At 33.7% G+C, this 13,420-nt stretch overlaps 1 protein-coding gene across 1 annotated transcript; it reads left to right on the top strand.

Moving 5' to 3' along the window:
* Positions 1 to 10,317: 10,317 nt before the first annotated feature.
* Positions 10,318 to 12,093, top strand: LOC108467680 (nudix hydrolase 18, mitochondrial-like). Its single transcript, XM_017768415.2, has 5 exons — positions 10,318 to 10,693; positions 10,966 to 11,071; positions 11,178 to 11,261; positions 11,361 to 11,489; positions 11,591 to 12,093. Exons 1-5 carry the CDS (start codon positions 10,620 to 10,622, stop codon positions 11,744 to 11,746), a joined length of 549 nt encoding a protein of 182 aa, XP_017623904.1. The 5' UTR covers positions 10,318 to 10,619; the 3' UTR covers positions 11,747 to 12,093.
* Positions 12,094 to 13,420: the final 1,327 nt, after the last annotated feature.

Genomic DNA, 13,420 nt, shown 5'->3' with positions numbered 1-13,420 from the left:
TATGATGTTTTTGCTGATGACAATGCAGAAAAATAATGAGAATTCTAGATAATTCCACTTTAGTCCTAGTTTATTAAGTAAATTTTGCAATATTCCAATTTTGCCGTTAATTTATCAATTTTCCTGCTGATTTCATACACCTTGCCATCCAGCCCAAATAGACCTTGGGTCTATTTGCCTTTTAAACCCTTTTTCTTTTATCATTTAAGCTATTTAATCATTTCCCATAATTTTACATTTGTTACAATTTAATCCTTTTATTCAATTAACTATCGAAACTTTAAAATTTCTTGTGAAACTTTAATACTAACTTATTAACACTCCATAAATATTTATAAAAATATTTATGGCTCGCTTTAAAATTTTCAAACTCTCGATATCTCGTTCCGATTCTAATTTAATTTTTATTTCTAGTACACTATTCGCTATTTCAAAAATTTTCCTAACTTCACACTTAACTTATATTCACTAAATTATTAATATTTTCTACTCAGTTTTCGAATTTAGTGATCTCGAATCACTGTTCCGACACCACTGAAAATTTAGGCTATTACAATTCTCCCCCTCTTAAGAAATTTCGTCCTTGAAATTTGTTACCTGAAAATAGGTTCGGATATTGTGATTTCATTGATTCCTCCATTTCCCAGGTTGCCTCCTCCAGACCATGTCGATGCCATAACACTTTTACTAACGGTACCCGTTTGTTCCTTAACTCTTTAATTTCCCAAGCTAGAATTTTCACCAGTTCTTCTGAATAAGTCATGTCGGGTTGGAGCTCTATTTCTGTATGAGGAATTACATGTGATGGATCTGATCTGTACCATCTCAACATAGACACATGAAACACGTTATGAATCTTTTCAAGCTCTGAGGGCAAATCCAATCTAGAAGCTACCGGACCGATTCATTCAATTATTTCATACGGCCCGATAAATCGTGAGCTGAGTTTTCCTTTTCTACTGAACCGCAAAACTTTCTTCCACAGTGACACTTTCAAGAATACACGATCACCCACATTAAACTCTATATCTCTTCTCTTTAAATCTGCATATGATTTTTGCTGATCGGAGGCAGCTTTTAAACAATCTCGAATAATACGAACTTTTTTTTTGGTTTCCCGAATCAAGTCCATTCCCATTAGTTTCCGTTCACTTAATTCAGACCAATATAATGGAGTTCTACACTTTCTTCCATACAGAGCTTCAAATGGTGCCATTTTAATACTAGTTTGATAACTATTATTATAAGCAAATTCGACTAAAGGTAAATACCTTTCCAGTGCCGCCAAACTCAAGTACACAACACCTTAACATATCTTCTAAAATCAATCACTCATTTCGACCGCCTGATCATTCGAGGATGAAAAAGTCGTGCTAAGATTTAATTTAGTGCCCAAAGCCTCTTGTAATTTACTCCAAAATCTCGAAGTAAATCTTGGATCTCGATCCGAAATAATAGATATTGGAGCTCCATGTAATCTCACAATCTCAGAAATATACAATTCTGCTAACTTCTCCAATGAAAAATTTGATCTGACTGGAATAAAATGTGCCGACTTTGTCAATCTATCAACGATAACCCAGATTGAATCTTTCTTTTTCGGAGTCACAGGCAATCCTGATACAAAATCCATCGTAATATGTTCCCACTTCCATTCAGAAATCATAATAGGTTGTAATAAACCCGTTGGTACTTGATGCTCTGCTTTCACTTGCTGACAGATTAGACATTTTCAACAAATTCACAAATCTCTCGTTTCATACCAGGCCACCAGTACATTCTTTTTAAATCGCAATACATTTTTGTACTACCCGGATGAATAGAATACTTACTATTATGAGCTTTAGCAAGAATATCATTTTTCAATTCTGAATTATTCAGAACACAAATTCTGTTACGAGAACGCAACATACCATCATCATCAACGCTATATTCTGAACTCAAATTATCCTGAACCGTTTGTCGTTTCAGTACTAGTCTTGGATCATCACTCTGTAATTCACGGATCCGTTGAAGGAATGTAGATTTTTCTTTCAATTCTGCTAATACTGAACCATCTTCATTAACAGACAAATGAACATTCATTGCTCGAAGTGCAAACAATGATGATTTTCGGCTAAGTGCATTAGTGACCACATTAGCTTTCCCCGGGTGATAATCAATAACAAGATCATAATCTTTCAATAGTTCGAGCCATCGTCTCTGTCTCAAGTTCAGCTCTTTCTGTTTCATCAAATATTTCAGACTTTTGTGATCGGTGTACACATAACATTTTTCCCCATATAAATAATGTCTCCAGATTTTTAAAGCAAACACAATTGCGGCCAACTCCAAATCATGGGTAGGGTAATTTTTTTCGTGTGGTTTTAATTGTCGAGAAGCATATGCCACTACTTTCTCTGACTTCATTAAAACACAACCCAAACCATTTAAAGATGCATCACTAGACACAACATATGGTATACCTGATTCTGGCTGAGTTAACACTGGAGCTTCTGTCAACATCTTCTTCAACTGGTCAAAACTTTGTTGGCACTCTTCAGACCATACAAATTCAACATTCTTCTGAAGTAGTCGAGTCATCGGCCAGGCAATCATTGAAAAATTTTTAACAAATCAGCAGTAGTATCCCGCTAATCCCAGGAAACTCCGCACTTATGTTACGTTCTTTGGAGTTTTCCAATTCACCACTGTTGACACTTTACTTGGATCTACTCGAATTCCTTCAGCTGAAACAATATGACCCAGAAATCCAACCTCATGTAGCCAAAATTCACACTTGCGGAACTTTGCATACAACTGCTTCTCTCTCAAAGTCTGTAACACACTTCTCAAGTGTTGTACATGATCAGGCTCGGTCTTCGAATAGATCAGTATATCATCAATAAATACAACCACGAATCTATCCAAATAAGGTTGAAAAATCCGATTCATCAAGTCCATAAATGTAGCAGGAGCATTAGTTAAACCAAATGGCATTACCAGAAATTCATAATGACCATACTGAGTTCTGAAGGCTATTTTTGGCACGTCACATTCTTTAACTTTCAGCTGATAATACCCAGATCGAAGATCTATTTTTGAAAACACAGCAGCACCTTTCAATTGATCGAATAAATCATCAATACGGGGCAAAGGATATTTGTTCTTGATTGTAACCTTATTTAACTGTCTGTAATCTATACACAATCTCAACGAACCATCTTTCTTTTTAACAAACAAAACAGGTGCACCCCAAGGAGATGTACTCGGTCTAATAAACCCTTTATCTAACAATTCTTGCAACTAAGTCTTCAACTCTTTTAATTCTGCCAGTGCCATTCTGTATGGTGTTATGGATATTGGAGCTGTTCCCGGGATCACATCAATCACAAACTCAACTTCACGATCTGGAGGTAAACCCGACAATTCTTCAAGAAACACATCATCAAATTCACTAACAACTGGCAACTGTTTCAACTTTGATTCAGAATCCCGAGTATCAAGAATATAAGCTAAATATGCTTCATTACCCTTTTGTATTAGCTTTTGAGCTGAAAAGGTTGAAATAATTCGGACATTATCTTTCATATTTCCAAACTCAACCGAAATAATTTCTCCTGTCTAATTTTTCAAATCAATCTGTTTCTCCCGACAGTTCACTACAGCGTCATGTTTTGTTAACCAATCCATCCCCAGAATAATATCAAATTCTCGAAAGGGTAACAACATCAAATCAGCAGGGAATTCATAGCCTTTCACTTTCAATGGACAATTACGACATATTAAATTAACCATCACACTTTGACCTAATGGATTAGTGACTTGTATATCATAATTAGTAGACTCAACAGATAATTTCTTTTCAGATGCTAGCATAGTGAAAATATATGAATGAGTAGACCCAGGGTCTATTAATGCATAAACAGTAACATCATAAAGAGAGAAAATACCGGCAATTACATCAGGAGCCATAGCCTCTTCCCTTGCTCGAATGGCATAGGTACGTGCTGGTGCTCTATTCTCTGATTGACTAACTGGTTCTCTCATGCCCGAACAGGTAGCCCCTGTAGCACTGCTCTGGCCCGAACGTCTACTTCTTTGGGGAGTGGTTCTCTGTATCTCTTTCTGATCCACTTCATCTTTTTACAGCTGGGGACAATCTCTAATAAGATGATCAGTAGCCCCACATTTATAACAAGGCCCCATCTTAGTCCTGCATTCACCGAAATAATGTCTTCCACAATATTGACACTTAGGTCGAGGAGTATTCTGAACACTGCTCACACTTGCTGCAGGTCTATCAAATACCCTGAAATCAGATTTTCTTGATCTACCTCTACCCAATCTTCCCGGCACGGATGTAGTTCGACTAATTTCCTCTCTAGATTTCTTCACCGGCAAATCTGAAAATAACTTAGAAGCACCTCTTTTAAACGACTCTTTATTTTTCCGATCTCGCTGTATTTTTCTGTTATATACTTCTTCGAGCTTTTGAGCACGGTCTAACAGAACAACAAACTCTCGTATTTCATTAGCCCCAATCATCATTCTAATTTCATCATTTAACCCTTCTTCAAATCTGATACACATTTCTTCTTCAGTAGGTACAATGTCTCGGGCATATTTTTGAGGTAGACAAATTCTCTTCAGATTCATTAATCGACTTATTTCCTATCGAGATCAAGAAATTCTCTCTTTTCTTGTCTAGATATCTTTTCCCCACATATTTCTTTTAAACTCGTTCGAAAAATTCCCAAGTAAGCTTCTCTGCAGTACTACTGACTTCCACGCTTTCCCACAGCTTATATGCTTCTTCTTTTAACAATGAGACAACAGATCGTAGATAGTCCTCCGGAGAACAAGCCATCTGTTTAAAAATTCTTACCAAACTCTGTAGCCAATACTCAGCTTTTACAGGGTCATCATCTGATCTCCCTCGAAATTCCTCAGCTCCAAACTTCCTAAGCTTTTCAATCGGAGAACGTTTATTAGTTTCAATTATTGAAGGAGGTGGAAGAGCAACCGGAGGTACCACAGGTGGTGCAGTAGGGGGAGGAGGTGGTTGAGCCTGACTTCTTTCTTGTACCATCTCCTTATACTACTGATTCATAACTCTATAAATCATATTTTTAAGTTCTCGCTCTCGCATCATAGAAATTGGAATATCACTACTTGTTCCTTGTTCAGAAGTCTGCACTCTACTGTTAGCTTCCTCCTGTTCAGTGCGTTCAGGTCTATTTGACATCTTTATAATCGGAGAGTATCTATAAACATGACAAAGATTAGATCGGACCATACACATCACACTATCACAGATTTATATGGCATGTATTTCTAAACACTTTACACATAGCACACGTTTCGAGAACTAGCTAAACCGGGCTCTGATACCACTAAATGTAACAACCATTACCTGTATTCGTCGCCGGAATAGGGTAGGAGGCATTACCGGAGTTTATCAAATTAATTTTCCATTAATATGAGTTAAATACTATTCATTTACTAAAACATGTCATGGTGTCCTTTAGATGGCCTCCAAAGCCCAAAACATACTTCGAGACTAAACCAGAATTAAATCGAACCATAGGGAATTTTTCGCAAAATCCCAAAGTTTTTTTTTTGCTCAATATAACCCCTTATTAAATATCTAACCTTCCCTGCAAATTTTAAAACCGAGACCAATCCAACCAACCAATTCATTTCAATCAATTTGATACCAAATTATATTACTATTATAATTATACTATTTAACATATTCATCATTCTTTACTTTAATGTATATTCATTGAAAAAGTCTTAGTATTTATATAATCATCAAACCTTATACATGCCATATAAATCAAAAAGGAAATTTACAAAAGCTACCGGAGATAATCTGGATAGTGTCATAGTCCTGCCACGGTCTTACACTGATCACATTTATCACTTGTCACTGATCAGATAAGTGTAGCTAAAGCTACCACTTATCACTTGTCACTTATCACTAATCAGATAAGTGTAGCTGAGGCTACCACTTATCACTTGTCATCGATCGAAGTACTCAAACCGACGCCCGCTCAATTTGATCATTTATTTGATTTTCGGGTTGTTATTTTATTCTCTATTCATCAATAAATATATTTCATCATACATTATATAATTCATAAAATTTACATATAATCATTAAACTTCAACCATATGAACTTACGGGTCGATTTGTAAAATTTGTGAAAGTTCGGGGACTAATCACTACTTTTTTCTTTTCCTCGACTTGTTTGGGTTCTCAATTTTCAGTAAAAATATGAAAAACCAGCTTAAGAAAACCCTTCTATGATGTTTTTGCTGATGACAATGCAGAAAAATAATGAGAATTCTAGATAATTCCACTTCAGTCCTAGTTTATTAAGTAAATTTTGCAATATTCCAATTTTGCCGTTAATTTATCAATTTTCCTGCTGATTTCATACACCTTGCCGTCCAGCCGAAATAGACCTTGGGTCTATTTGCCTTTTAAACCCTCTTTCTTTTATCACTTAAGCTGTTTAATCATTTCCCATAATTTTACATTTGTTACAATTTAATCCTTTTTATTCAATTAACTATCGAAACTTTAAAATTTCTTGACAAAACTTTAATACTAACTTATTAACACTCCATAAATATTTATAATAATATTTATGGCTCCTTTTAAAAATTTTCGAACTCTCGATATCTCGTTTCTGATTCTAATTTAATTTTTATTTCTAGTACACTATTCGCTATTTCAAAAATTTTCCTAACTTCACACTTAACTTATATTCACTAAATTATTAATATTTTCTACTCATTTTTCGGATTTAGTGATCTCGAATCACTGTTCCGACACCACTGAAAATTTAGGCTATTACAGAAACAACAAATATTAACCAAGTCATTGCCATTTCATGCCAAATTAAGTTCTCTTAGAACCATCCGCACTCACATCCATCCCATTATTGAAACCACATTTTTGACGAACTTTCTTCATTCTCCTTCCATCCAATTTTGTCTCCATTAAGAAAACAATTTGGGGATTAATAGCCTTCATCATAAATTGAAGTCGTCAAATAGCTCGAATACTCCCAAATCCGCGGACATTCCAACATACAATTTTCATGGCACTTAGCTGGCATGCCCCTTGGCAGCTGCCAATAAATGGTTAGAATGAGCATTTTGTTGCTCAACCGGGGCTCCTATTGAATCAGCCACTTCTGAAACATTAGGGACCACTAACTTTGTTCTAGGCTTTTTCTTCCCTTCTACGTTCCTAATTGGATCTTCTTCAAAATCATGTTCCATACTATTGCGCCTCAGTCCATCAAAAAATCTAGATTGATTCCCCGTATCATGATCTAGATGTCCTTCCAAGTTGAAACCCAACATCGAATTAATATTGCTCTATGTATCACTCCTAAAATCATTCCTTTTATTACTCTTCGATCCATGCACGCTCTAATTTCTTTCCTTAGAAATGCCATCCCCTTCCTCACGCAGCCATACACTACTCACGGTTGTGGCTCTCCTCATCTGCGCTTACAAGGACAAATCCCATCCAAAATCCGTAACATCTCCTCTCTAATGCAATCAAATTGGACAAAACTTATCATTGTGGCTCAAATAGCCACATAAGAAATAGAAAAGAGTAAGTTTCTTATACCGAAAACTCACATAAGTGAATTTCGATGATGGGAGCACAATCTTCTTCCTTGTCTTTAGTGGCTTCCTTACATCAAGCTCTACTCGAATCCTAAGATAATTCTTCAATCCTCGATTTATTTGCTTAGAATCATATTCCATAAATCTCCCAATAAAATTTTGCAATTGCATCGCCACTGTCTCCGAAAAGATGCCCTGAGGTAAATCATGGATTTGCACCCAAAAAGTTCAAAAAACTAGAGGGACCTGTAGTGGATCTTCACCATTCTCCAAACAGTGAATTATCAAATGATGGTTGTTAAATGCCCGAGGAGATCCTTGACCACCTGATCAACATCCATTTCATGGAAAAACTTAAATAAGAATCTCTTCACACCCAGATTTGAGATCTGAACCTCACCTAACGAATGCCACAAATTTGCCATTGCATTTCTCATTGCCTGAAAATGAACAATGCTTCTGCTAGAAACTAGCCTCAGATCAATCGACAATAACAACGCATCTTCTTCTTCCCTATCCTTAAAATTTAGCCCCGTCATCTCTTCCTCCATGGCAGAAACTCTCACACAGTAGATATCCAATTCCTACTTTCTTAGAAAAGTACCCTGAGAGGTCCAGACAAAAGAATAAAAAACAAAAGACAAGAAGAAAAAAGCAAGACGTGCTACAATGAGCAAAGAAAATTCACTTAAATGGAAAATTAAATTAAATATATTAAAAGAAAGAAATTGTTAAAATTAAGTTAAAAAGGAAATTAAGATAACAACATAATATATGCTCTATACTTAAATAAAACTGAATAAACTAAATATTAACTCAGTTGGAAATATCAAAAATAACTTTATTCAATTATAACACACAGAGATATAAAATTTTAAATGTTTTAGTTGTTTTCTTTAAAATTAAAAGTTTTTTTTGGTCGACTTTAAAATTAAAAGTTATTTCATATGCATGATAATATACATACTTATCCATATATACAAACTAACTTAATTTTTAAACCCATCACTCATCCTTTCAGATTTTTTTCTTTTATAATTATCCTTTTACATCATATTTTTATAACATATGATGTGATCATAAATTCAACCCTTAATGATTAAAATTTAATATTTTCTATTAAAGTCAATAAAAATACAGTTTAATAAAATATATTTTATAATGGGAAGTAATTTTATATTAATTATTAACGAAAAATATGTTTATATTAATTATATTATGAAAACAAATTTTACATTAAGTACATAATGAAAGAAAAAAATGGAGAAAAGCCATAAATTCTATCAATAAAAGTATCCATGTAATGTTATATGTTGCGGACATAGAACCGCTCCTAAATGAAAATAGCTATAACTTGTTAATGTATATACTTTATAGCCGTCAATCTTAGTTTTAAATTATTAGAAATATAAAAGCGTTATTTAAAATTAAATAATATTGAACTTTAATAAAAAAAATTATATTGGAAATATTTATAAGTAATGTGTTAACCAAAATATAATCCTCTAATAACTATTTAATAAATACATATAAATACTCATTAATTGAACTCTAGGCTTATTTGGAAAGTCGGTATAATTATTTCTTCTATAGCAGTTTTGGTAATCACTTAATTGAGTGTAATTAAAACAATCCTATTATGTTTGTTCATAATTTTATTTTTAAAATTTATAATTTTAGGATATACATTTTATTTTTAAATATAATTATATGTTATATTGCTTAAATAATATGAAAATCTTATTGATTGAGATAGTTTCTCATACATTTGGAGCTATTAAATAATTAACTAAATTACATAGCATTTATTATAAATAATTTATACTATTTTTATGAAATTATTTATACTAATGGATCACAATGAGTATATGTTAAATGTTAAAGAGAGAATAACACAAAAAATTGAATGTTAGAGTAATTAAATAAAATTGCATTAAAATATCTATTTTCTTATTAATTTTATTAATAATCGATTACGAAATACTTTCTTGAATTAACATATTATATAAGATGGTTTCATTTTAAATTTTGTACCTCCTTATAAAAATTAGTACTTAAGTATTAGCTCACCATTTCTATAATAAATAGTATTTTTAAAATCTACATTATATAATTGTATAATTATAATTTGTATTATGACAAATAAGATTATTTTAATTTTTAAACCCAAAATTTAACTTTATTAATGACAAATACAAAATTGAAAATAAAAAAAGCCAACATGTACAATCTTATCTATACACTTAAACTGCGGCGTAAAACCCAGATAAGACCAAATAAGAAGCATACACAGCCGTTTTCCACTTTTTCCTTTTTCCTTCTTTTCATTTTTCTCAAAGAAAAACAGCCAACATGCATAGCCAATGATCGCACACGTGAGCGAGATGCTTGATAAAGAAAGTCAATTCCTTTTTACATCAGATCAACCGTGTACGTGTTGGCTACAACACCTTATAAAAACTCTCTCTTTTTTTTTTCTAATAAAATAATATTAAACTAATAAAACTCTAAACCCTTGTTAACGAAACGGCACCGAAGCTTATAGAAGGAGACGCGTCTCAACACCTACCCTTTTTTCGAATCATAAACATCATTTTCATCATCTACTACCACTATTATGCACTAACTTTGTGTTTAATTAATTAATTTTGTTTACTCTTCTCTCTCCCCTTTTTTCTATAAATACCCAATTCCATGTCCTTACATTTTCAGCTTCTCTCTCAATTATCTTTCTCTTTTTGTTGCCTTTTTACCTGAAAATATACTCCAATTTTACGATAATCAGTTTCTTTATACTCTGAAGAAGCCTATCTCCCGGGATTGTTTCTATAATTTACAAAAGAAAAATAATAATATCTGGTTAATTTCGTCAGGGGCTAAGCTTATTTGCTTCCATAAATTGTTCTATTTACTTCTTCTTTCAATTTATTGGTTCTGGGTATTCTTGGTTCTTGTTCGATCGTTTTTTTTCAATTTGTTTGAGGATGGTTTGCATGGTTTCTCGCACTGGAAGGCACTTGCAGCGATACGATAACCTAGGCCGACGCCAAGTTGTTGGGTGAGATTTTCATGATGAAGAGAGTTTGATTTGCTTCATCCTTTTTTTTTTTTTCGTCTTGAGAAATTTTATTTGTTCCCTTATCTTTAATTTTTCTGGGCTCCTGTTGAAAATTTTGTTCTTTTCTGAACTGGGGCCTGACATTTTTGGTCAGAAATTTCATGCTAGGAGCCTTGGACTGTTTCCATTTTATTGTATAAAGAGAGAAAAAAAATCTTTTTTCTTGGGATGAATGATGGCAAAACTCATTTCTTCAATTTCGACGATTGCAGGTGCATTCCCTATAGATACAAATCTAGCAGTGATGGAACCATGACTGATGACTTGGAGGTACTTGTGATCTCCTCCCAGAAATGTCAAAAAATGATGTTTCCCAAGGTATAAAGATTCAGTAATGTTTCAAAAAAGTTAATTAAAACTCTTGTTTGCTCTGTCAAATCATGCATTAATAATTATTGTGGGGCTGTTTGGTTTTAATTCTCAGGGTGGTTGGGAGCTTGATGAATCTAGAGAAGAAGCTGCATTAAGAGAGTCACTTGAAGAAGCTGGTGTTCGAGGCAATGTTGAGGTTACTATTTAATTCAACTGTTCCTTAATCATTGTTTAAAAATCCCAACGTTTCTCGAACTGAAATTCTTATTAATATTTATATATACTTTTAAAACAGTGTGAACTGGGGAAGTGGGACTTCATGAGCAAAAGCCATGGCACATTTTATGAAGGTTATATGTTCCCTTTGCTTGTGAAAGAAGAACTTGATTTCTGGCCTGAGCAAAATCTGAGACAAAGGACGTGGGTAAGCTTTTGTTACTGTTCTTCACTTCTTACATTGAACACTTGAAAAATGACTTCCGAGTTTCATTTCATTGATTTGCTTTTTCCTTTGATTGTGTTCAGATGAATGTTAAAGAAGCCAGGGATGTGTGCCAGCATTGGTGGATGAAGGAAGCTTTAGACATATTGGTTGAAAGACTCAACTCATTGAAGCAGCAAAATGAACAAAATTATCCAAACATCTGCTCTGATTTAGTGGCAAAGATTAGTAGTTTGTAAAATATGGGGGGCATTTTTCTGAGGCTGTTTAGATTTGAATCTTCTGTTGAAAACCAAGGAGGATCAGCAACCAGCAGTGGTTATGGCCAATTATGTTGGCTACCAAATACAGTCACTCACAGCTGGGTAAAACGTTAGGAAAATAACTGTAAATTTTTGGATGTTGGGTGCACTGCTAGTTGCAGCTTCTTAGGAAGCAATTAATATGAGAAATTAGTGGGAAAAAAGGGGGGAAAAAGAACCCTAAATGAAGAGATTTTGTATCAAGTTGTATATTTGGCCCTTGAAGTTTAATCTACTTGAATGTAAATCAGTTACCAATTATAACATCTTTGAAAGTTCAATAATTTAATCGCACTAATCTTTGAACTTTTTTAGTACAAAAAGAAGAAAACTGGACTAATTAAATCGCACAAATCTCAAGGCTGGTACAAGTTCAATAATATCAAGCATTTAAGGGACCACTTGGGGGCAGCATGTTCTAACCATGTGAGGTCCCCAATTGCTTGGCTTTTGAAAGAGAAATCGCTTTCATTTCAGAATTAGCTGAGTGGAACCTTATCTTATTTATGTGACGTTTGGTTTTAATATGCCCAGAATTGCTTGGCTTTTGAAAGAGAATCGCTTTCATTCCGGAAGTTCCAAAACTAAGAAGGCATCAAGGCCAAAACGTCATCTCTCAAGACAACCAACAGTGCTCGTCTTTCATTGGAAGGCGATACCATCACAAGGACCCCCTAAGAAGACACCAATAGCCACTTCAGAAATTTGGATGGAGCTTGAAGGGGATAGACACCAAACCATCTCAAGTAGAGGCAGCCACTGGATTTGAGTTACATGGTCCCTCCATACTGTAGCATCCAAGGAAATAGTAGAAAGTTGGGGAGTGTACACACTGGAGGACCCGTTTAAATTCATACTTGGAATCCAATCAGATTGGTCAGCTGGAATTGAAATCCGCTGGTATACATATCAGGATAAAGAGGTTGAATTGGTTGGACCATGAACCACTCTGAACTGGTTGGACCAAGTTTTATATTTTTTAGTATATATTTGTTTTTCTTTTTAAAATTTTATGAATTTTTTAATAATTTATTTAATTGAACTCAATTGACGGTTGAATCAGTTGGACAACGAACCGTGGCTTGACTGGTTCGGCAATTGGTACGATTCTAAAAACCATTTTAATGCATTCATGGATGGGTTGAAACTCATTAAATTAATTTCACCAAAGCTGTCAATTTCCAAGTTAAAAAAAACAATTGTCTTACGATGAATTTTTGGATGAGATTTAGATAGGTTGAGATGTCTTTATATGGATGAAAAACTAGTATCTTAACTTTGAAACGCACTTTGAATTGCCTTATTTTGACTTCAGAAGCTTAAGATATGATCATTTTAGTAAAAACTACGTTAGCAGAATTGTTTGGACGTGATTAAAGTGGGAATAACAAGTTTTTAGACTTTACTTAGTTTTTAAATAATATTGGGTTCAATTTTAATGCTCAAATTTGATCATATATAAGCCTAATAATGTATTTATTAAGTTTTATATTTTTTGAATTTGTTTATTTCAATTTTTTTAAATATTTTAGATTAATAAGAAGTTTATGTAACTTACTTTGCAAGATAGTTGACTAAGTCTTGGGAGATTCAATATTTACTTGGGGTTCA

The sequence above is a fragment of the Gossypium arboreum genome, chromosome 3, assembly GCF_025698485.1.
Source record: "Gossypium arboreum isolate Shixiya-1 chromosome 3, ASM2569848v2, whole genome shotgun sequence".
Classification (NCBI taxonomy): Eukaryota; Viridiplantae; Streptophyta; class Magnoliopsida; order Malvales; family Malvaceae; genus Gossypium; species Gossypium arboreum.
The sequence above is the reverse complement of the archived record's forward strand: the minus strand, read 5'-3'. Positions and strand labels throughout refer to the sequence as shown.